The sequence below is a fragment of the Candoia aspera genome, chromosome 3 (assembly GCF_035149785.1).
Source record: "Candoia aspera isolate rCanAsp1 chromosome 3, rCanAsp1.hap2, whole genome shotgun sequence".
NCBI lineage: Eukaryota > Metazoa > Chordata > Lepidosauria > Squamata > Boidae > Candoia > Candoia aspera.
In genome coordinates this window covers 67,753,797-67,777,952 of record NC_086155.1, presented here as the reverse complement: position 1 = coordinate 67,777,952, position 24,156 = coordinate 67,753,797, and the positions used below count along the sequence as shown (strand labels likewise).

At 38.9% G+C, this 24,156-nt stretch overlaps 1 protein-coding gene across 4 annotated transcripts in view; it reads right to left on the bottom strand.

Moving 5' to 3' along the window:
• Positions 1 to 24,156, bottom strand: part of FGGY (FGGY carbohydrate kinase domain containing) — a 206,512-nt gene that overhangs the window by 94,505 nt on the left and 87,851 nt on the right. For all 4 annotated transcript variants that reach the window (XR_010067580.1, XR_010067581.1, XM_063298028.1 and 1 more), the window contains exons 7-8: positions 22,871 to 22,999; positions 16,201 to 16,304 (exon numbers count right to left, since the gene is read on the bottom strand). Coding sequence is in view for 2 of the 4 variants with exons in the window: in XM_063298028.1 (XP_063154098.1) it covers positions 16,201 to 16,304; positions 22,871 to 22,999 (233 nt within the window). In the remaining 2 variants the exon portion in view is untranslated. The remainder of the gene's footprint in view (positions 1 to 16,200; positions 16,305 to 22,870; positions 23,000 to 24,156) is intronic.

Sequence of the window (24,156 nt, the reverse complement as noted above, 5' to 3'; positions counted from 1 at the left end):
CACTGTAAAAAGCCTCTCTTGGGCTACATATACTTAAAAAAAATGCAAATTGGTGATTTAGAAATGGGGTGGCCAGTCTTAGTGTCCCTTTAAGGCTACAGCATGGCTTGGAAAGTGATAAAATCCCGCCTCTGGGCTGCTCTTACCCATCGACCACAAAACGTTGTGATCTTCTGGCTGCAAACAACTGTCCTGAGGGCAAATGGGATGATTCCAAGTATTATCCTTAATTCAGAAAATGTTTTTGGGCTTCAGGAAAGCCTTCCTGAGCCTGAAAAAAGCCACCGCGTTGTCTGATCCACCTGCCGATCCAGCAGGCACAGCTGTTCAGTCTGCCATGCCCACCCGAAGCCCCATTCAGTTAGAATTTTCAACTGTCAACAACTTTATGTAGAACATTTCAATAACTTCTGAGTTGGATCAAGAGAGTTCAATGAGGAAGGTAAGAGTATCTTCGTCCTGTTATAAAGCAAGAAAAGTTGCTACTAAATTTAAGTGATATGACTTTGTCACAAGACAAAGTGTGAGTGCATTCTTGACTTAATATCACAATTCTTTGAGGAGATATTATAATGAAAATTGAGAAAGTTTCTCATGAGGACGAGATGTTCTGGGATTCCCATTTTTCTGAGCACATTCCACAGCTTGATGTGATTGACACAATTGAAGACCTTTCCATAATCAATGAAGCGCATAAAGGACTTCTTTTGGGTATTCTTTGGCTTTCTCAATTACCCAGTGTGCATCGTTGGATGTTTCTTAGCATTATTTTGCTAGCATTTTGTGAAATTAAGGATATTATACTATAGTTTGCATACCCTGTTAAATCTCCTTTTTTGGTACTGGAATGGAGATTGACCTCTTCCAATATGTTGGCCATTGTGGTGTTCTCCAGATTTGCTGGCATAGGTTGGCTAGAACCTTTGATTCTTCTTATTTCCATCAAAAAAACATGTGCTGATTACAAAATGTATTACCTGATGTCTAATTAGCATAAATCCAGGGGAAAATTTACTTATGTATGCATATACAAATAGAAGAATGGCAGTCCCACAGAAATAGTAACAATGGGCTGACAAGTCATTTACAAAATGATACAAACCTTTTATGATTCTTCTTCTGGTATGAGCCATCACCTCAACATCCTAAATTTCCAGCTTATACTTTTCTTGACCTCCTTCAGGTAATTAGACTTATACTTCAAACAACTATGCTAAAAAAAATTGTAAATTACACATAGATATTTCTCTTTCCAACATCATGTCCATCAAGATTTTCATAGGATATTAAATCCATACTTAATCTGGGCATAGGCAGATAGATATCAATTGCCATCATGAAAATATTTCTATTCTTTATGTCCTTAGTCTTTAAACTGAAACTCAGACTTCCCATCATCCATATTGCAGAAGACAATCAGGATTGTCAGAGTCAAGCCTGCCTCTGACTCAGAAAGTGAAACTCCTTCTGAGTCAGAGGAGGAAATAGAGACTTACCAGATTGAAATCGGGAAAGCAAAACTGGAGGATGAGTCAGCAGCGCGGGAAGAGCCCAAGGCACTGATTGGCCAGGATTTGGGGGAGGATTCAAATCCTCTAATCAGTGCGCACCAACGACGGGCTGAAAAGCACACGAAAGAGAAGGCAGCCCGATTGGCTGCAGAAGGGTCCAGGCACGCAAAGGATAGGCATAAAAGGCAGATGCGTGAAGAGCAAGCTGCTGGAGACAACCGACCCTGCAAGCCAGCAGCTTCAGTGGAAGAGTGCCTATCAGCTTCAGAGACAGCGTCTGTGGCCAAAGAGGAATCAGCACCTTTGTTCTCCACGGAAGAGGACTTTAATCCTGCTTCTGCTGCCACCGAGGATCCTTTACTCGCCAAGCCCAGCGATCTCAGCCTTGTATCCAGCCTTGAAACTCCGCGACCTTCCTGTGTGCGTTCCAGACACGCTTCACGTCCTGCTCCAAGATTCCAGATGAGTCCAGCGAACTTAGTCCAGCCTTGCCGTTCATCTACTCCACAGTTTCACCCCAAGTCTTGGGTACAGTCTCGCAATGTTCTGAGATCGCCGTTTAACTCCCATTCTTCTATGCAGCTTCACTGCGCCTTTGGTTCCCAGCCTCGCAGTGTGTCCTTGGTCCAGTCCAGCCGTGCTTTGAGTGCTAAGTCTTGTTCTGGAGTTTCACACCTATCTTGTAGTAAAACTGTGTCACAGCGTAGTCCAGGGCTTCCTGCCAAGTCTAGCCTTGCTCCGAGTTTCCAGTCTTGCTCCAAGTCTCCAGTCCAGAGAATCCTGCCCAGTCCAGGGCTTCCAGCCGAGTCTAGCCTTGCTCCGAGTTTCCAGTCTTGCTCCAAGTCTCCAGTCCAGAGAAACCAGCCTAGTCCAGGGCTTCCAGCCAAATCTAGCCTTGCTCCAAGTTCCCAGCCTTGCTCCAAGTCTCCAACCTAGTTCGGAGTTTCTAGTCGAGTCTAGCCTCGTTTCCAGTTTGTAGTCTTGCTTCAAGACTCCACTTACCGGTGTCCAGTCTGGCATGGGTCATCAGCCCTACCCAGTGTTCCAGTGCCAAAGCAACTCAAGTACTGATCCAGTTTGAGGCCTGTATCTTCAGCTTCAGTAGCACCTTGCGTTCCAGTCTCTTTCAGCCTTCCAGTTCCTATTGAGGATCCTGTTCTGCTGTATCATTGTGGCCCAGTTGGGCTTGGTTGAATCCAGTTCTTTGTGCTTCAAGGACTTACTTATTGTAAATAGTTATTTAATAAAGAGTATTTTTGATATTATTCTGCCTGGTTGCATAGTCTGAACAGGACAAGGATCAAGATTCAGAATTACCTTGATAGGCTGAAACACTGTGTCAAACCCAATGCAATATCATTCAACAACTGCCTCTCATAACTTTCTGCCATTGGTATATTTGGTAAACTCATTTACTGAATCTGTAGATGGATTTCACTTCTCCAAAACATTTAAAAAATTCAGTGGTGGGCCTTATGGCCTTCTTGGAGACTTCACACCAAGTGGATACAAAGCCATTAATGAAACCCATTTAATATGCTTGCTCAATTAAGATGTGAGTCTTTCTAATAGCAATATTGTCCAGTTCATATTCTTCCATCTTAAGAGCAGGGGTATTATATGAGATTATACCAAATGTTTTGCAGAAGGCAAGACACTGTCTGGAAATTTTCTTTATTGTTTTGGAGTTTGGCAATTTTGAATAAAGACAAACAGTTTTGCTCTGTTTTTAAGGCCCACAGTTCTATTTTGTTAAAATCATTTCAGTTAATGGCACTGTCTGGATACAGAATAACCTTTGCCCCTCTAGTATTTACTGTGTCGCCTGCAATGAAATAGACGCAGAGAGCTTTGATAAACGGACACAAAGGGTTGTCTGGGTGTTTCTACAGGCAGTCTTGTGCTGTGCACTGAAATGTCTTTTTGTACCCTAAAGCAATGCACTATTTACAACAGACACTACTGCACATACTAGAGACCTTATATTAACCAGAAATTCTATAATGCATATTAGTAATATTTTTGTAGTTGTTTTTAAGGCACTTTAAAAAAATAGGGTATTCCACTGTAGTGTACAATTACTCTAGAAATCTAACTTTTGTTTATTGTGGAATACCTTAACTGAATTTCTTTCAGTTTTCATTTGCAATACTTCGATTTCCCATCTTGGAAATTATAACTCTATGATTTGCAAAGTGGTATCCTAATAGAATTGTCCAGTGTGTAAAGCAGAATGTATACAGATATACTCTTCAGTTAAATAGGTAAAATTTCCAAATATTCCATTTTAAAATTGAATCAGATATGATTGTCTAATATTCCAGTTACTGGAATCTTAAATGATGCTAATTTTTGCTTACTTGAAAGTTATAAAGATCTTCAGTATAGTTAGCGCTCCATATAAATGTAAAGCTAGGTTTTTTAAAAGTTCTGATTATTATTTAAATGTCCAGTATGCTTACTCAGACAATATAAAGTTATCTCACATAAAAATGGGGCAGGTAAGTGATTTGTGGACAGTAAGGAAATTCCTGATGGATTTTTGAATTCATATCCAAGAGGAATAATATATATTACAACTGGAAAAATGCACTCTGTCCCATCACAACGTAATGGCTTAAAAAATAAAGCATTTTACATCTATTGTGATCTGAGCAACCTACAAGTGGTAGCAGTTTTATACCTGTAACAGATCTATTGAGTATGTTTATCTGTGCGTTTTCAATGTCTGAATTCAGAATCATTAACAGAATCCCACCAAGGATACAGAGCAGTGCCCCAATAGCTTCTGCTGACTTACAGCAGTCAGCAACTCATATTGGCTATGCTGGTTGTGACTCCTGGAAGTACAGTCAAAAACTCCCTATGCAATAGATTCATCATATAGGCCTGTAAAAGGTCAGATTCTTGATCAATAAACCATCTACAATAGGAGAGCTACCGTCTTGCTCATCACTAAGCCTTTCTCAAATTTCAGCATTCAGCAGTAGCCCAGTTTAAGGCACAGCTGAAGGAAGATTTCATATAGATTTTAGGAAGCAGCTATATTTTCTAAATACTCAATGAGGCTAATATATTAGAAAAAATGGCAATAACCTGAAATTCAATACACTAAGAAACAACATCCTTCAGAGATTTTGGCCTACAAGTCTTTCTGCTTCAATCTGTTTTGGTTTTCTGAGAGCTTATAAATTGCATTTAAAAGTAAAACGTTATCAGGATAATAAATACATTTAAAATAAAACTCCACTTCTAAATTATTTTAGAAATAGCAGTATCTTAACCACTTCTAAGAAAAAAGTCTAGGTGATCAAGCCTTATTTTAACAGTCAATTTATCTATCTATCTATCTATCTATCTATCTATCTATCTATCTATCTATTTACTTACTTACTTACTTACATACACACACACACACACACACACACACACACACACACAAAATTGGAACACTGCAATTTTACTGCAACTGCAGTAAAATTTCTATGGTGGGGGGAACCCTGAGCCTGGGATCACTGGAACATATGATGGAAGATGCAAATAAAACAGTAACCACAACAAAAGCTATCTTTGTGAAATAATGTAGCGATTTTCTTTTTATATTACCGATAAAATAGTGCAATCTTATAGATCCAGACTGGATGTATTTTTTGCATACATACAGTATAGCTCTGATCTCTCCTAGCAAAAAAACTTCTTAGCCTCCTCGCTTCTTTTAAATAATAACTGGTGAATGTCGATAGGTCTGTAGCTAAAATGGCACACTAAGAAGCAATAAGCAGGAACCAGAAGGCTTAAAGGAATTCTGTAACTTAAATATATCGAAGAACTTTATTAAAAACCTCAAAGTGTGTGTTTGTGTGTATAATCCCAACAAGAACTAAAGTTAACAAGTAACACCATGTAAACAGACCATTTGTTTTTTCTTTTTAATAAATCATGAGTTTAGGAAAAGTAGATTGTTCTGCCTAAAAGAAGGAAAAAAGCTTTAAAGTAAAGCAACTTGTATATCACCTAAAGGTTGAACAAGACTAAATCAGTATGAATACATCTTGAATGACCTTTGGAAAAGAACATTTAGTGCCATGTTCCCATTTTAACTGCAACTCTACGAAATATTTCCCTACTCAACCAGAAACAGAATCCGTGATATAACTGTTAAATACCAGAACTCTGCTGCTAGACCTGTATCAAAATTAGCTATATATAGTAACACTAGATAACAGAATTTCTTAGGATAAATGAGCACTGACTAAGAGTCTTTCATTTTCTTTCTAAATTTATAGACAATTACTTCAGAACAAAAAGGAAATAGAGCACTGTGTGCATTTAATGTCTTAACCATAACATTAAAAGAGATTACCATTCCATCCAAAAGTCTGTCACCTATAACCACAATTATATAGCCTAAGAACAAAAGATCCAGAGTATTTTAATTCTGCTTCATGAAGTAGAGCTATAGGAAGAATGCAGGTAAATATTCCTCAGAGACAGACAGATAAGACAGGCAGACATTTTAAAAGCACCTGTGAAACATTCATGTGTTCAGGACAACAAATTGATCAAGCCATTTAAAAGGCCCTCTTGAAAGAAAAAGGAGGGGAAGGATTCAGTGTAGAAAACAAACTGGTTTTGCATGATCTGCCAAATGCATTGTCTGAAATTTATTTATTTTCTATCTCACCTTTTTATTATTTTTATAAATAACTCAAGGCGGTGAACATACCTAATACTTCTTCCTCCTCCTATTTTCCCCACAACAACAACCCTGTGAGGGGAGTTGGGCTGAGAGAGAGAGACTGGCCCAAGCTCACCCAGCCGCCTTTCTTGCCTAAGGTGGGACTAGAACTCTCAGTCTCCTGGTTTCTAGCCTGTTGCCCTAACCACTAGACCAAACTGGCTCTCTGTCAAATGTCAGAGAGGCTCAATAATTCACGGTCTAGCTTAGAATGGTCCTCAACAAACTAAGAATGGCATTATACAATTTGTGTCTCTTTTTTCAAGTTGTTACCTAAATAATATCTTTTTTAAAAAATCAAGTCAGATCATCATGGTAATTTAATAGCAACAACAACAACAAAAAATGAGCTCACAGCATCTAGAGGTAAACAGAATTAGGAAATAGTAGTCATGGAAAATCTGACCTCCCCATACACTCTTCAGTTTGTTACCTTCACCTTTGTGTTATTGTTGATTGCACAATATGTACAAAACAAATAGCATTTCATTTGGCAGAACTTCAGCTCTTTTCATCTTTTGGGGAACAGTATGTTATTGTCTACAAAACCATGCACTGAACAAAGTCAGACCTGGAAATATCTTTATTAGCTAAGCGTGCACAATTAAAATTAAATGACAATTATATGTCCTGGTCATAACTACTTTTTGTCTAAGTCCCATCCATTTTATGGACAGTAGCTTCCCAGCACAACATTCAAAGATCAGGTACAGCCTCCAGAACAGAAATGGCTACGCATCGAGAGTAACCTCTGCATTACATAATTGCCAGATGGATTGCTCTCTGAGCTTCTATTAAAACTGCGCATTGTTCTATCTTTCTCTTCTCAATGAATTATGTCTGTGTGTATATGTATGTACTGTATGTGCATAAAGAAAAGACAAAAGTAGCAATGAGAAAATACAGGAAAGTTATATGTAGGGGATTTTGGATTATGCCTGGATCCCCATTTCATGAACGAGGCAAGCACATGTATAATAAGTCTCATCCGGCAGCTCCCAGTTAGTGGAATGAAACAAAACAGTACAACTAAGGAGATAGCTATGTGCTTGACCATCCCTAAAGTCCGTTGATATATACTGCTTTCTTCATGAGAGAAAACATACACAGTGCAAAGTGATTGGATTTGCTACAGTAGGCATATGCAAGGGACAACTAGTACTTAGTCTACATACACGTAATACAAGATATACTTTTTGTATGTAATGCATATTTATTCTTCCTTGGGAATTTTCCTTTTGAATGTGTTATTTATGAGAAAATCTGTGTAAATTTTCCTTATTTTTGGAAACATATTAAATGTTCATGTCTCATGCTAGACATTCTGCACACCAGTTTTTAACAAGATACAAGCTATACCTCAGAGAAATACTTAAGCATTTTTATTTCTATATTGGCAAAGCGTAATATTCATGTCTATCATGTTAAATAAATAACTACAGGATAGTTTAAGTTTTGTCACTTCTGAACATTCATTCTGTTACTTTAGACAGAATACTGAGGAATACTGGGATTTGAATCATTTTAGTTTCATTGTTCTGTATTATTTTTATGGTTACTTTTTTGGTTTTATTTTCATTTTCCTGCAGCACTTCTCACTTCATCTACCATCCTCTGTACTAATGCGGGGGACAACAAATTGCTGCTTTTGTGAACTGCTGGCCAATTGGCTGAAAAATCCTTTGCCCTGAGCATTAGACTCCATCCTCTTGGAGATCACACGTTTAATCCTCCTAACGTAAGAGCTAACAATAAATGAATAATACAAGATGAAAACCCACCATGCAGATTTTGAATGGTCTTAGGGAAAGCTACCCTAAATGCTATACCAGCAGCATGGTGTGATGTGTTTCCCTTCTGGGCAGACGTTTTCCAACACAGCTAAGAACTTCTTTGAGATAATGATTTGAGAAGCCTGGTGCATTTACAATGTGGCATGTTCTGCCATCAAATCGCAGCCAACTATATACTAAAACCACTTGCTGGTCTGGCTCCTACTGAGATTACAGAAATCAGCCCATAGGAACACTTTGAGCCAGCATGCCTCTGCGGTCTCCACCCCAGGATGTTCTGGAAAGGACACGTACTGTGCAAGCTCTAGGGTTGAAAACGTGCTCCAGACTCTATTTGTGTAAACAAAGCTGGCAGCTTGGGTGGATACTGTGGAGCAAAAACAGCACTGTCGTATGTGAGTTGCTGGGAGAATCAAATCAACTAAGTCAGAATATGAACATTTGCCTGGAGTTGTTTTTAAAAAATATATAAACAAAACCAGGCAAAGGACATCCCTTTGAACTAAACTGAGAACCTTGGGGATATTTATAATACACAGATTCACCCAAGCAATCCCTCAGTTCTTATATCCTGTTGATCTTTCAGAGGACCTTTTAACAATCCAAAAGATAAAATCAGAGAAAATTAAGTTACTGCAAGATTTTCAGGCCAAAAGTCATCAGTTCCAAATTGAAAACATAGCTTTAACTCAGAAATTGGGTGGAGTGCATGCACAAACTGCATGATTTAACAATTGTTCTTTTCTGTCTGTGTCAGCATGAACTTTGCAAACGCACACTTAGAAGAAAACATAAGCATGGGATACAAACAAACAATATGAAAATTAGGAGAGAATGAAAGCTATTTATATGGTTTAAGAAAAATGAACTTAACTCTATGTATGCCATCCTTGGTTCCTTGAATACTGGATACAAATTTAAAAAATCAGTGTTTGAATTTGACTGTAAGACTGGGTATGCTACAAGGAAGTTTTATCTATCTGTCTGTCTGTCTGTCTGTCTGTCTGTCTGTCTGTCTGTCTGTCTATCTATCTATCTATCTATTTGTGTTTCAAATTTCTATCACTGCCCATCTCCCCCAAAAAGGGGGACCCTGGGCGGTCTACAATAGAATCAACAATTAAAACCATAAAAATATAAATTACAGAATAAACAAACCAATAAGTAAGAATAAAATAAATACAAAATCCAAGAAGCGAAGATCTTATTCATTGGGGAGGGATCTACAGTCCAAGCCACCCCCAGGAAGATCTGTTGCCGCTCCCACCCCAGGCGAGGTGGCAGAACCAGGTCTTCAAGTTTCCAGAAGGCCGGGAGCGAAGGGGCCCGCCTCACCTCTGGGGGCAGAATGTTCTAGAGGGCGGGTGCCACTGCAGAGAAGGCCCACCTCCTGGACCCTGCCAAGTGGAATTCTCTTATCAGCGGGGTCTGTAACATGCCCTCTCTGCATTACTGGGTGTGATGGGTCAATGTGATGGGGATGAGATGGTCCCTCAGGTAACCTGGCCCCATGCCATGTATGGCTTTAAAGGTGATAACCAACACCTTGAATTGGACCTGGAAGCAAACTGGCACCCAGTGCAGCTCACGCAACAGTGGTGTCACATGTGCCAATCTTGGGGCACCAATAACTTCCCGCGCAGCCCCATTCTGGACCAGCTGAAGCTTCCAGATACTCTTCAAGGGTAGCCTCATGTAGAGAGCATTGCAGTAGTCTATATGGGAGATGACCAGGGCATGAGTGACTGTTCAGAGGGCATCTCAATCCAGGAAAGGGCGTTACTGGTGCACAACATGTTGCGCAAAGTTTTGTGCTTCCTTTTCATGTGCAATTGCAACAATCACATAATAATTAAGCATATATTCTTTGGCATAAGCGAGTTTTACAAAATAAAAGAGAACAACGTATTTTGAGTATCTAACCCCCATCATCCAGGGGCCATACTATCTCAGATTTTGCCCTGTAAAATCAGAGAGGACTCTGAACTTGGAAAGAGAAATCCAATGTCATAATGTTTTCTCTAGGCTCAGCATCAGAAGCTACCTCTTTTCAGTGTTAGGAAAGCTGAAGAGGAGTAAGTCATTCATCACATCCTAGAGCTAATAAAAATTTAAGAACCAGGATCAGTCTAATACTGTTTTGTTGTAACTGCCCAGAGTCCCTCCTTGTGGGAGGAGATGGGCGGTGATAAAAATTTGATAAATAAATAAAATAAATAATACAGAAATATTAAAAAGGGGGGAAAGAACACACGGAGAGAGAGAGAGAGAAAGAGACAAGTGTCTTTCTGCTTTCAGCATGACACAGAATTATTTTGAAATCTCTGCAAACAGAGCAATCCAGATGGTGTCTTAATTTAGCAGTCTCAAGGTTACCTAGTAAACTGCAATCAGTTTGGGAATACCTTAAATCAATGCATTAGAAAAAGTAACAACCCACAGGATTAATTTTAAGAACTTTTATTGATTAAAAGCATAATAACTGAGACAAGTTGAAAAGCTACCTTTCCTTTATTAAATTTGCAGAGGTTTTTTGGCTAGTTGGTGGACTAAATTAGTTAACAAGATTTGTTTTTTAAAAATCCTAGTGCATATGTTACAAATTTATAAGCACATAAACTTACCAAAGAGTTCCAACACTTCTCACTGTATCTTTTTTTTTCCTTCTTCCATCCCGCCTTCTCATCCACACTTGCAGGAAAAAATGGGAACTCATCAAATTATTTTGAATGCTTTCTTGTTAAGATTCTTTGAAAGAAGCCCATTACTTGACCATTGCACTTTCACCCTGTTTTATGTTTGCTGAATTTCTCCTGACAGTTGACTTTTTCGCTTGCCAGAACCACAACAAAGGAAAGCCTTGAATTTTCATTCAGGCCATTCCCCCCACCTCTCTATTTCATTCTCTGCTCTGATCATCTCACAAAGATATTATTGTTGCCGGCTCGTTGGGGCTCAGTGCACCTGAAGTAGATCAAAGGCACTTTTTTATGCCAACTTGACCACACAGGTCTCTCTCCTACTGCATTAAATTAAACCTGATGATTCATCTCTATTGCCCTCAGGGTCCCTTGATACAAAGGAGAAATGTATAGAAAGATTTTTAACAAAATCATGGTGGATAATAAACTTACATTTTATGGACCTAATTAAAAAAAGGTATAGTTAATTTCAACCAACTGCAGCTGCATATACATCTCATTAAAAAGGCATACAATTGCCCTATGTCGTCGGCACAGTATAAACAGGTACAGATAAAAGGGTCCTTCAACCAAAGGCCTTTCAAATATTCACTCCAGATTTGTCATCGATTCCACCGATGGAAAATTACATTGCCTTTTATGATGAAGTAAGGTGAAAAAAAAGTTACATTTTGAAGCTGGAACAAATTTATAGTGCAATCCTAAACACATTTCCCAGAAGTGTGTTCAGTGGGCTCCTACTCAGGTTGTTGTGTACAACATTACGGCCTCAGTTATTGATTACCTAAAGAGGAAATCTAATCATAACAACGTTTCAGTTATGACCGGGAAAAGATAACATGGTACCGATGGACACCAGTGAGCCTCCTGAAATCTACTTAGATTCCCATTAGACTCTCTGTCCCACTTGATTTCTTTGAATAATCTGTTAATAACAATAAATGAATAGGAAGTTGACATGCAGAAAAATAAAGCATCAATTCTGAATTTCACATTTATTTATAGCAATGACTTTGGGCTCCCCAAAGGTCTCAATGGAATCATAAAAAGTATCCTGAGAAAAATAGCTTACTTTCTAGTAAATGAATGTTCTCTGGCTGCTATTTTGTGAGAAGCAAATCTTCTCTGACAGTATTTTGTGAATGTACTCGCCACATGCATTCAGAATTCCAACCGTGCACAAGTCCAAAAAGGACTGTATTGTACCATCACTATAGTTAGCCAAATGCTTCACTCTGCTATTGCTTTTCATGGGCAAAAACCCAAATACATACAAATACATGTTCTTCACATTATCTACTAAGAATGTTGTAACTCACACATGCATGATCAGAGTAATTTGTTTAAGGTCAGCCAGTACCTTTCATCATTTTATGGGCCTAATTAATTACACTAATTAATAATATAAATGAAATAATTTACACTAATTTATATTATACATCAATACATTTACACTTTTTCCTACATACTTCATCTTTTTTGAAAAACTGCATGACTGACAAGTGCCTTTTTACTTAGTTCAGTTCTCTTTACATTATTTACATTTCTGATTACCTAGATAGCATTGATAGCCAGCCATATATTACATACATTAATTATACATGACTGAACATTGCTCTTTAGACCTTGTTCTCTGAAATCCTGTGACTGGACTCTGGAGACCAAAGGCCCAATTAATTTAGCGAGCTATATTTTAGGGTCTGTGTTGATACCTGGGATCTCGTGTTCGTGATTATTAAGGTGCTTTACCTTCTATTCCAGGCTACTGCTATACTCTGATGTGCAAGGAGTCAGCTTGATGTTCTCCAGAGATCTGGGACATCACTGTGTTGCCTACCCCATACTATTTTCCCCATTTCTTATGTACAAAAGTATCTGCAGGAACTCTGGGACTTGAAAAATCATGTTATAAAGATGCAATATTGCTTAAAGATCCTAAGAGTTTTCAGTTCAATCTCTGGCTCATTGTTCAAAAATTGCTTGTTTTGTTCTTACACTGATTTTGATTCAAGCAAATCTAATTCCACATTAGATACACACAGACCAGGAAATAAGTTTGTGTAAGCAATATTAATCATAATCAACAAGTCAGCATTTTTCATGGTACTAGGTACTACTTCTTGGCCCTGAGAAAAAAGCCTCTTCTTTCCAAACACACTTGAAAACTAAGGCCAACTAATAGTCAAAATAAATAATGACTCACAGACTTTGCGGCCAGTATTTAACTTCCCCTTCTTGGGGAAGGTGATTGAGAAGGTAGTCATGCAGCACTTCAGAGAGCTCTTGTCATGAGTACTGATGGCGAGCAGGAGGGGGCCCCTATCCGGGGGGGGGGGGGGAACGCATGCGTAGTACTGAGGAGTTGAGCAGCCATTCAAAGAGACACAGATCAGACCTGCCTTGACTTTGGGGTTTATCTGTCTGGGTTTTTCCCACGCTTCTTCAGTTTGTTAGGATTTTCTGTCTTATGTAGCAGCAATAAACACTAGAGACCTATTCCTCGTCTCAGCGTGATTCCTGACTGTTAGGACAGCTCTGGATGAAGCAGATTATCTAGACCCCTTTCAGTAAGAATTCAGGCCTGCGTATGGGATGGAAACGGCATTGGTCACGCTTTTAGACGATCTCTGGCTGGAGCAGGATGGAGGTTGTGCATCCACCCTTGCTCTTCCTGACCTCTTAGCAGCCTTCGATACCACCGACCATGGTATCCTTCTGGATTGGCTCCGGGGGTGGGCGGCATTGTGCTGGTTCTCCTTTCTCCAGGACTGGTCCCAGTTAGTGGTGATTGGGGAGCAGAGTTTCCTCCCTCAGTCACTACTTTGTGGGGTTCTGCAGGGATCAGTGCTCTCACCTCTCCCTTTTAACATCTCCATGAAGCCACTGAGTGAGATCATCTATAGCCATGGGGTGTGGTATCATCAGTACACATCAGTACACTGATGATACCAATTATATCTTTATGCCCCTGGCAAATTAAGCAATGCTGTTGATGCTGTAGGGGCCTGGATGGGGACCAACAGGCTTCAACTGAACCTTGGCAAGACTGAGTGGCTTTTTGTTTTGGGGCCCTCCAAGTCAGGGACATGCCATCTTTGGTACTGGATGGCTTTGCACTGCACCAAACAGACCTGGTGCACAATCAGGGGGTCCTCCTAGACTCCTGAGTCCTGCTGAAAGAGCTGGTAGCAGCTGTGGCTAGGAGGACTTTTGCACAGCTTCATGTTGTACACCACTTGTGCCCTTTCCTGGACTGGGAGGCTCTGCTTACAGTCACTCATGCCAGCTCCCGGATAGACTATTGCAACATGCTCTATATGGGGCTGCCCTTGAAGAGTATTTAGAAGCTTTAGCTGGTACAAAATGTGGTGGCATGGGCACTTATGTGTGCCCTTAAAATGACACACCTGACACCTCTGCTCCGCGAGCTGCATTGGTTACCATTTTGCTTCCAGGTGCAATTCAAGGTGCTGGTGTTGACCTTTAAAGCCATTCATGGCATGGGGCTGGGTTATTTGAGGGACTACCTCTCCCTGATTACATCTGCCCATCCCATTAGATCTGGCAGAAGAGGTATCCTGCAGGTCCCATCTGCTAAGGAGTTTTAGCTGGCAGGACCCAGGAGGTGGTCCTTTTCTGCCATGGCACCTGTCCTGTGGAACATTATTCCCCTGAGGTGAGACTGGCCCCATCCCTGACATCCATCAGGAAGTCCCTTAAAACATGGCTTGTGGGGGTGTGAATTAACGCAATGGTTTTATTGTCCATAACAATAACGCTCTCTGCTACTTTGTTATTAGTAATTTGTGTTTTAATTGTTGAATTTTTAATTGTTAGTTTTTATGATTGCCTTTTTTACTGTATGCCACCCAAAGTCACAAATCTGTGAGATGGGTGGCTATATAAATATGACGTATGAATGAATGAATGAATGAATGAATGAATATAACTACACTACCTACTCTGACAATGCAATTCTTTCCTACAGACCCACCAGAAGCAACAAGTCAGCAACCTTACCAATAGCAATTCTCACACAATGCTAATTATCCATTACAGGGTGATAAAGCATGTCCAGTTGAGGGTTGTCTTTTTCTTTTTCTACAAAACAACTTCCTTTAAGAGTAATTCATTATGATGATTATGTGCCACCAAGTTGACGTCTGGCTTTGACTCTTAGCGACTACATAGATAGATTTTAAGAGCAATGCTTAGTATTTTTAAATCCTCAAAACACTTTGCCTTTGTTTCTTGCCACTATTTTTAGAAAAAGACTCAAGCCTTACGTCCAAGACTTCAGTGCTACCAGCTCTCCTGCTTACTGCTCCTCATAAGTTTGAGACAGGACCATAAGAAAGGGAAGATGGAAACTGAAAGTGGGATAAGACAACAAAATGATTCCAGATGGATTTATCTGGGCTGGGTTTATTCCAAATTGAGTTCAAAAGGATTTCCCACTACCACAAAACTATCTAGGGCACAAGTAGACTCCATTTCTCCTTTGCGAGGAACATGCTAAAACACATTATGTCTAAACAGCTGGATCAAAATTCTCTTCTTTATAACTGAATACTAAGGTACTAGACTATTGTTGCAAGTAATACATTATTACATCACAGTTATTTCCTGTATACATGCATACACAATATATTTATGACTACAAAAGCCAGCTTACAAAACTCTAATTTATACTACAAATTTAATTTATATAAAAATATTCAAAAAGGTTTACAATATAATTGGCAAAGAATGCATACACATATCCATTTTTGCTTCATATATCAATTTTATCAAATTTCATACAATGATTCAGTTGACATAAATAATTTCTAAATGAATCAAAAATGATAGAAAAGGTAGTCACAAAAATTGACTGATTTCAAGTTTAACAATATTAATTTTAAAAAGACACACTCTAAGCAATAATTATAACTCCAGGGAAAAGCTTTCACACTAATCCACTGAGAAAAATTATGGAAGCAAAAATGGCTTATCCTGCCTCTTTTGGAGCCACAATCTGTCTCAAAATTCTATAGATCATTAGAGCTCTCAAAGAAAGACAGATTTATATTGATTAAGGAGGTGAGAGAGATGAAGGTCTAAGGTGCTTTTCTAAAGACACTGAATATTCCATTATACAGTAGCGTCATGCTCATCAAGGGTTACTCAAGGCCCAAGTCTCCAGCTATAATTTCATAATGCCCAGTTAAAGTCAGAGAAGAATAATTTTTAACTTTGCTTTTATATTTTATGCCTTTTTCACAATATTGATTTTCTGCTATGGTTATAGCTGCTTCTTTCACGATGATATATAAACCTGTGAAGTTCACAACAGGTACCTTCAAAATCCTCACAACAATTCAAAACAGAGGATAAAAGAAATTAAAAGGTGTTAAAAGGTTCATTTTTCATCAGCTAAATTGTATGTAATTGGCAACTTACTACCCCAAACTTACCGCCATGTGGCATGATGATGTCCCACATATTATAGCCAATCGGGAAGTAATTGGCTGATTTTCACAGGGCAAGTTAAGTCCTTTCACATTGGCTCCAATCATGCCTGGTACAAAATGAAGAAGAAAGAAAACTGGCCTTTCAGGCAAAGCAAAACTTTTAAAGTGATATTTGTTGAGAAACCTGCCAAATACAAAAAAGAGCCCATATCTCTATTTTCTTTGACTTGGAAAATATATCCAAAAGTCTGCTAAACAATAGGATGAAACAATAGGGTGAGAACAAATAGAATCAAATAGGATTTGTGGCTGGACATATCACAGGCCTATAGGAGTTAAAAGGTCCACAGCTTCAGATGTGGTTGCAGAAAATGTATGTACGAGTATGTCTGCAGGATTTCAAAATAAAAAATGGTGAGGCAATATGGCAGCACTGAATTCTTGTTTGACACTTTCCTCCCTTCTGATTTATGTAGGCAGCCACACTATCAAGCTATATCATTGGGTACTTTTGAATTTAGAAAATCAGAAAGTAGAAGGGGTCTTACTCTTCTTTCATGGAACCTGGACTTATCCACGGAAATTACTGAGAGCACAAAAGAAAACAGCTGTTTATGTAAAGCATAACTGCAATTGTAAAGATATAGAGAGGTCTGCTGGCTTATAATGTAATTAATAAGTCTGCAAGGTAGGAACCAGTTGTTCCTGTGCTAAAGACAACTGTTACATCAACAAAATCAGGTGCCTTCCAAGGCATCAAAAGAACAGCCAAAGAAGAAAAAAGCCTAGCATTTAAACCCTGGAGCATAGACCTATATATTGAGTTTGATTTCAGGAACCTGCAGTAGGCAGATTACTATGTGAATATGCCATCACTCCTATCTGCAATAAGCGGACTAATCCTGCTGAGTCAAGTCTGTGAGCATTCTGCCAAGTATGCTGATTCCTGAATAAGGAATTAAATGTCTAGAGAGTGGAGATTTACAGCCATGCTTTTATGAAGCCTAACAGCTTTAAAAGGATATTCTGCATTATCAAAAGCATTTATAAACTCCTCTTCTACCCTCTATTTCAATGGCTTCCAGAATAATTTTTTTAAAAATTACAGACAATTCTTGAAAGATGCTCTATCTGTGGCTATCAACCATCATGCTTTTATGGAATTTCTAGGATCAGAGGCAGTAAATGCCAGTTTCAAGCCAAAAAGCTGAAGAAAACTATTGTCTTCATCCCTTGGTTATGAGTTGGATGTCCTAGCTGGTCACTGTGGGAAGGAAAATGCTGAATTAGGTGGATCTTTATTTCAGTCTGAAGAGACCCTTCATTTCTTTTACTGATTCTGAATTTCAATATGAGCTAAGACATGACTAGTCCATTTAACTGTAAATAATATCTAAACATTCACTAAAGCTTTGATGAAGATTCTTAGATTACTGTTTACTTCTTTAGTTTTTATGTGAATTGACTATGAGTACTGCTAGAAGAAACAAGACAAAACATTTCTGAACACAGACTTCACTTCTGAAGGCTGTACTATCAAACTACAGTTGTAGTCCTTCCTGAATAATCAGACTGGGGTTATTAAAATTTTAATTTGCAATCCCATGAACATTTTCTTTGGATAAACTCTGACTGAATAAAATGAGATTTTGTTCTGAACAGACATGCATAAGGTTTGTCCATATGTGCTATCAAAAGAGATGAACTGTACATAAATAGCAACTAAACCATTACATTGTTTTCCATTGTTCTTATCACAACTAAGTTATAACTGGATTCAGTCTGAAAACTTCAGGAAACAGTATAGATTCTAAGAAACGCTAAGCATAACTCTACTTTAATGTCAATATTTAATTTAAGCCAGAATCCAAACAACCACCAAACCATATCAGAGGTGAGTGTTGATCTTTTATAAAAAAAAATTTCCTGTAACTAAGGATTAACCAAATCACAGTACTGAATTTTGGAAAGGAAAATGTCAATAAGATGCTCCGTAGATCTAACATGGCATCTTTCATCTCTAAAATAAACACATGCACAAATACAGTACGTTCCTGTTTTTAATACCAAAACATTTTGAAAAAGGAATCATGCTGATTTAAGTGAAATGTGTATTAAAATATTTAATGAGTCTTTACAGGGATAGTATCTTTTGAGTCTACTGTGGGCAAGTATTTTAATCTCTTAATGCTTAAATATTCAACAGTTTTGAATATTTAAGCATTAAGAGATTAAAATATTTGCTCACAGTAAGTTCATCTATGATATTTCGAATCAAGCAGCCTGATTTGCACTGACTTTTATTACAGTTTCTCTATCAACTAGTTTGTATGTATATAAACTTCACATAAATTTGTGTTTGTACAAAAGTAAATCTATCCTTGCTGAGACATTTGGATGACAATACTAAGACTGAAGCTTCTTCAATTGATATTAATTTATAAAGAAGCTTCACATTCTACAGATTTGGAATTTCTATTTGGGAAAATTCCCAAAATTTAACTCTCATATACTTTTTCCCCATATAGTACAATGGGACACTGATTTTTAGTTGTAAACTTTCTTTCTGACAGGCATTCTCAACAATAATCCTGAAGAGAAGACAGCTGTATTCCTAATCACTAGGGAATGAGGACCTAGCACACATTCAACTGAAATAAAACTTAATTCTATAAAGCAGAATTCCTGACTATCAAAATGCAAGAAGCCTTTTAAGCGCAGTGATTCAGACTGAAAAGAGTGTCTAATTGCATGAAGAATCAGTTACACAATGTGTCTTTCTTTAAAAAGGGAAAAATAATCAGAGCAATAGGTCCTCAAATCAATCTTGTACCAATCTTGTACCAGTTGGGTACTATTTGTGTAGTTAAAATAGTAGGCAATCGTATATAAAAATAACTTGCTGAATCTATAAAGCAGCAGCCACTGGTCTTAAATCAAAAGAAAGGTGGAAAAAAATTCTTCACCTACCAATACTTAAGATAAGTAGAACATTTCATTTTTTTCAAAGAGCTACTCACATACACCAAGCCAAGGGGAAAACTAAACTGTCCAAGTATTTTTGTGCATTAAATGAATCACTAAGGAATGAGATCTCCCTATCGTCTTTCTTACTTTGTAATTACTGTCTCCACAGTAAGCTACAAAATAAATGGATAGGAAGCAAAGAAGAGATAGTTTAGAAAACTACTGGTAAGTGGATGAAGAAAGAGGGAGGGCCAAAGGTCCTTATAGCATTCTCTCAGATTTTCCTTTCAATCTTGAATTGTGTATAAACATGGGAAACAGTGTTTTAAAGCATTTCTGTCTAGTTTATGGCTGGAAATTGAACAATGGATCCACTTAGAGACAACACTGAATTGACTAAGGAAAGAAGGAATAGTGTTTATCCTTTGGATGTCTGGAATCCATTTGAATTTACCAACAAATAAGAATGAAAAACTCTTCATTTTCAGGACTACTTTCCAGAGAGGCAGATAGGTTAAGCCTGATAGCAGTCATCCATAAAAAACACAATTACCTATTTTTCAAAGAGAATATCTAAAGACAAATTATATGTCAGCTGAATTACCTGCTATTTACTCTCTGTCCAACTAATTCTTTGAGAAGGTGGTGGCATTGCAACTCCAGAGGATCTTGGATGAAGCGGATTATCTGGACCCCTTTCAGTCAGGTTTCAGGCCCATATATGGAACAGAAACAGCATTGGTCACGCTTATGGACAGTCTCTGGCGGGAGCAGGATGGTGACAGTGCATCCATCCCGGCTCTCCGTGACCTCTCAGCAGCTTTCGATACCATCAACCATGGTATCCTTTTGGGTCGGCTCAGGGAGTTGGGGGTGGGCAGCATAGTTTTGCGCTGGTTCACCTCCTTCATCCAGGGCCAATCCCAGTCGGTGTTAATAGGGGAGGGGAGATCGGGCTCACGGCCCCTCCTTTGTGGGGTGCCACAGGGTTCAGTAATCTCTCCTCTCCTTTTTAATATCTATGTGAAACCACTGGGTGAGATCATCCATCTCCATGGGCTGAGGTATCATCAATATGCTGATGATACCCAGCTATAGATTTCCATCCCGGGGGAAGTAAGTGATGCTGTGGCTGCCCTTTCCAGGTGCCTGGGGGCTGTTGGGGTCTGGATGGGGAACAACAGGCTTCAGCTGAACCCTGGTAAGACGGGGTGGGTGTGGGTTAATGGCGCCTCAGTTCCCAGGAATTTGCCATCTTTAGTTCTGGATGGGGTTGCACTGCCCCAGACAGACCCAGTGCGTAACTTGGGGGTCCTCGTGGACTCACGACTCCTGCTCGAAGAGCAGGTGGCAGTCATGGCCAGAAGGGCCTTTGCGCAACTTCGTGTTGTGCACCAGTTATGCCCCTTCCTGGAGCGAGAGGCCCTTCAAACGGTCACTCGTGCCCTGGTCACTCATGCCATCTCCCATATAGACTACTGTAATGCGCTCTACATGGAGCTACCCTTGAAGAGTATCTGGAAGCTACAGCTGGTCCAAAATGCGGCTACGCGGATGATTTTCGGTGCTTCAAGATCAGCACATATAACTGCACTGCTCTGCGAGCTGTATTGGGTGCCAGTTTGCTTCCAGGTTCAATTCAAGGTGTTGCTTATCACCTTTAAAGCTCTACATGGCATGGGTCCAGGTTACCTAAGGGACCGTCTCACTCCCATCAACCCGTCCCACCCGGTCATGCAGAGAGGGCATGCTACGGACCCCGTCTGCAAGAGAATTCCATCTGGCGGGGTCCAGGAGGCAAGCCTTCTCTGCAGTAGCTCCCGCCCTTTGGAACATCCTTCCCCCGGAAATACGGTTGGCCCCCTCTCTTCTGGACTTCAGAAAACAGCTGAAAACCTGGTTCTGTCATCATGCTTGGAGTGGGGAGAGGAAGAGCCATTCCTGGGGCTGGTTAGTTCCCTAGCCCTGCAGGGACCAGCCTTATCCCTTATGGGCTGAATTGATCTGCCCTTATTTGGATTTTATTGTATTTTATATTGTATTTTATATTTATTGGAATATTAGTATTATTTATAATTTTATTGAATTTTAAATTGTTTTTACTGTGAACCGCCCAGGGTCCCCCATGTGGGGGAGATGGTCAGTGATAAAAATCTGATAAATAAATAAGTAAGTAAGTAAGTAAAATTTGCCCTAATGAATTATTTCTATTTCAAAGCAGATTAAATTTTTCATTTGACCATCATGATATTTCTAGGAGCAACATGTTATCAAATTATTAGGCATGAAATGAGCATGGCTATGAAACTGTAGTTTATAGATGAAGATCTGTAATGTATGGAAACAGACATCTGCTGGTACAACAGGATTTTCACTGCACAGACTAAATCTGCTTCTTATGCCAGATCAGATCTGGAGTCAAGTGAGGCAGTGGAAGGAGGGGAAAAAAATCTGTTTCAGGTTGTATTTGTACTGGATACAAGCTGAAGAATGTACTGAAACTAAAGTTTATGAAGCAAATGACACAGTGGAACAATCTGTTTTTCCCCCATTATTTCAGAAACACATGTACATCCTAACAAGGAAAACATTTGCACCGTACAACGTATTCACTGTCAATGTATTATAATCAAACAGAAGATGGAAATTTGAGTGCCATTATAGAGCAATATCACAGGAATAGACAACTGTAGCAATGGGATTGCTCTGAAGAACTATAATGTAGACAGGATATTCTCAAATTTTCCTCAATCTATTAGCTATATTGTCTAGCATAGCTTATTAATACTATACTTCTTTCATTTCCTCTTCCGCAAAACTTTTTATAGAACTCTCAGAGCAGAAGATGCCATATAATTAGAGATGTAAGATGTTATTTATGGATGTTGTTTCTGTGTGGTGTATTGTTTTATTGGGTTGTACAAGATGTAGGCTGCCTACAGTCTTTCATGAGGTTATAAACAAATTGATGTAATAAAATTAATAAATCTTTTTCCCTCTTAATAGTTTCTTCAATGCCTTTCCTGCCATCAGTCTTATTTAATAGGTTATTTATTTATACAATCGTCTATAACCTACTCACTTCCACAAAAGGACCTGAGGTGGTTTACAATCAAGAAAAACAACAACCAGTAGAAGCAGCAATCTATCAGTCTAATCTCACTAAGCTAAGATAGTCCTAGTATCATCAACATCCATACACTCTATAGAACGGACATGTTTTCTACGTTTTATTGTAAGCCAAGAGGTTAGCAGCATTCCTTATCTCAGGAGCCAAGATGCTCCACAGGACTGGGAGGACTACTGAAAAGGACCATTGGTTGAGCAACCATCACCCTCATTTTTCATGGGATAGTGACCCTCAGCAAGCCCTCCCTCAGAGATCACACAGGACAAACTAAATCTGGGCAGGAAAGACAATTCTGTAGGTACCACATAAAGGTGATAATTAACTCTCTGAATTGGAACAACCTGTATGTGCAGTGACCACAGCGTAAGTGTAATGCTGCTAGCAGATGGGCTGCCATATTTTGACCAATGGGAGCTTCTAAGTTTTCTTCAAAGGCAGCTCCCTGTAGAATGTACATGAGATCACTATATCTATTTGGTTGATCTAACCTAAAATACAGAATGATCCTACACAATGATGCAGTCTTTACAGCTCAAGCACTTTCATGGCAAAACCAACTGTTATATCATAGAATACCTAGTCCTCCAGCATGTGCATCAATAAGAGAGGCGGCTACAGCAATTCCCTTAGAAAGGCCAAGATCTTTTGCAGCTTCTGATGTTAATCCGTTTCCAACTGGAGTTCCTGGAGGGAGAACTTCATTTCCTGAGCAAAAACGAGGAAAAAATATCAAATGCTTACAATGCTGAAACAATCCCCACTTCTCTATGTCTCTACACTGAGACAACCTTCTTTTTATTTAGCAAATGGAAATAATGCTGCAGTTTGTTTTAAAACATACATATATAAGATATTAATAAGGACAAACAAACTGGGCCAAAGGAATAAGAAGTCTTTTCGAAGTGTGGTCCAAGGACCACTGGGGGGGTCCCCCAAAACCCTCTCAGAGGCCTGCAAAATTAAAATTATTTGCCAGCTTGTGTTGAAAAATCATGTAACATTAAAATCCCATCAAACAATTGTGAAAAGTGGTAGTGGCAGCAAACGCATCAATTTTAATTTTTAATATGGTAAATATGGATAAATAAAACACATACAAAGCTCTTTTGAGATCCTCCCTAATTTTTAATAGTGGAAAGGAGTCCTGAGAGAAAAAAAAAGTTTAAGAAACATTGATCAAAGTTGTAAAAAAGATAGTTTTGTACATTTCTTTATAAATGGGGTTTTTTTTTATCCATTCAATTGTGCCTGATTCTTGGTGACTGCCTGGACAAGTCCCTGCAGTTTTCTTGGCAAGGTTTTTCAGAAGTGGTTTGTCATTGCCTTCTTCCTAGGGCTGAGAGAGAGTGACTGGCCTAAAATCACCCAGCCAGCTTTCAATTCTAAGGTGGGAATAGAACTCACAGTCTCCTGGTTTCTACCCTGTTGCCTTAACCACTCAACCAAACTGGCTCTCATAAATGGATTTCCCATTGGCATATGATATTCAAGGTCTCTTAAATATTAATATAAGAGGGGGGAAAATCCCAGTATTTTTTTTTTAACTTTTCCAAATCATAAACCTGGAAGGTATATACAGCATACTCCCCTCTCCTGGTCCTGATCCTCAGGCATTTTAGCAAAAAATAAGAATTGACGTTATGATCATACTGTCTTTAAGATTCAAGACAGCAAATAAAAGTAATATACACATCCAACCAATTTTGCTAAACATATGGAGGCTTTTCTACCAATACATGTAGTCAGCAAGCAAGGAGAAGGAATCATTCTCCCCAGTGCATGTTTTATTTCCAGAGAAGAAGATGAACACAGCCCAAGCAATGCTATCATTCCCAACAGTTTGAGCTTACATTGGGTTACCA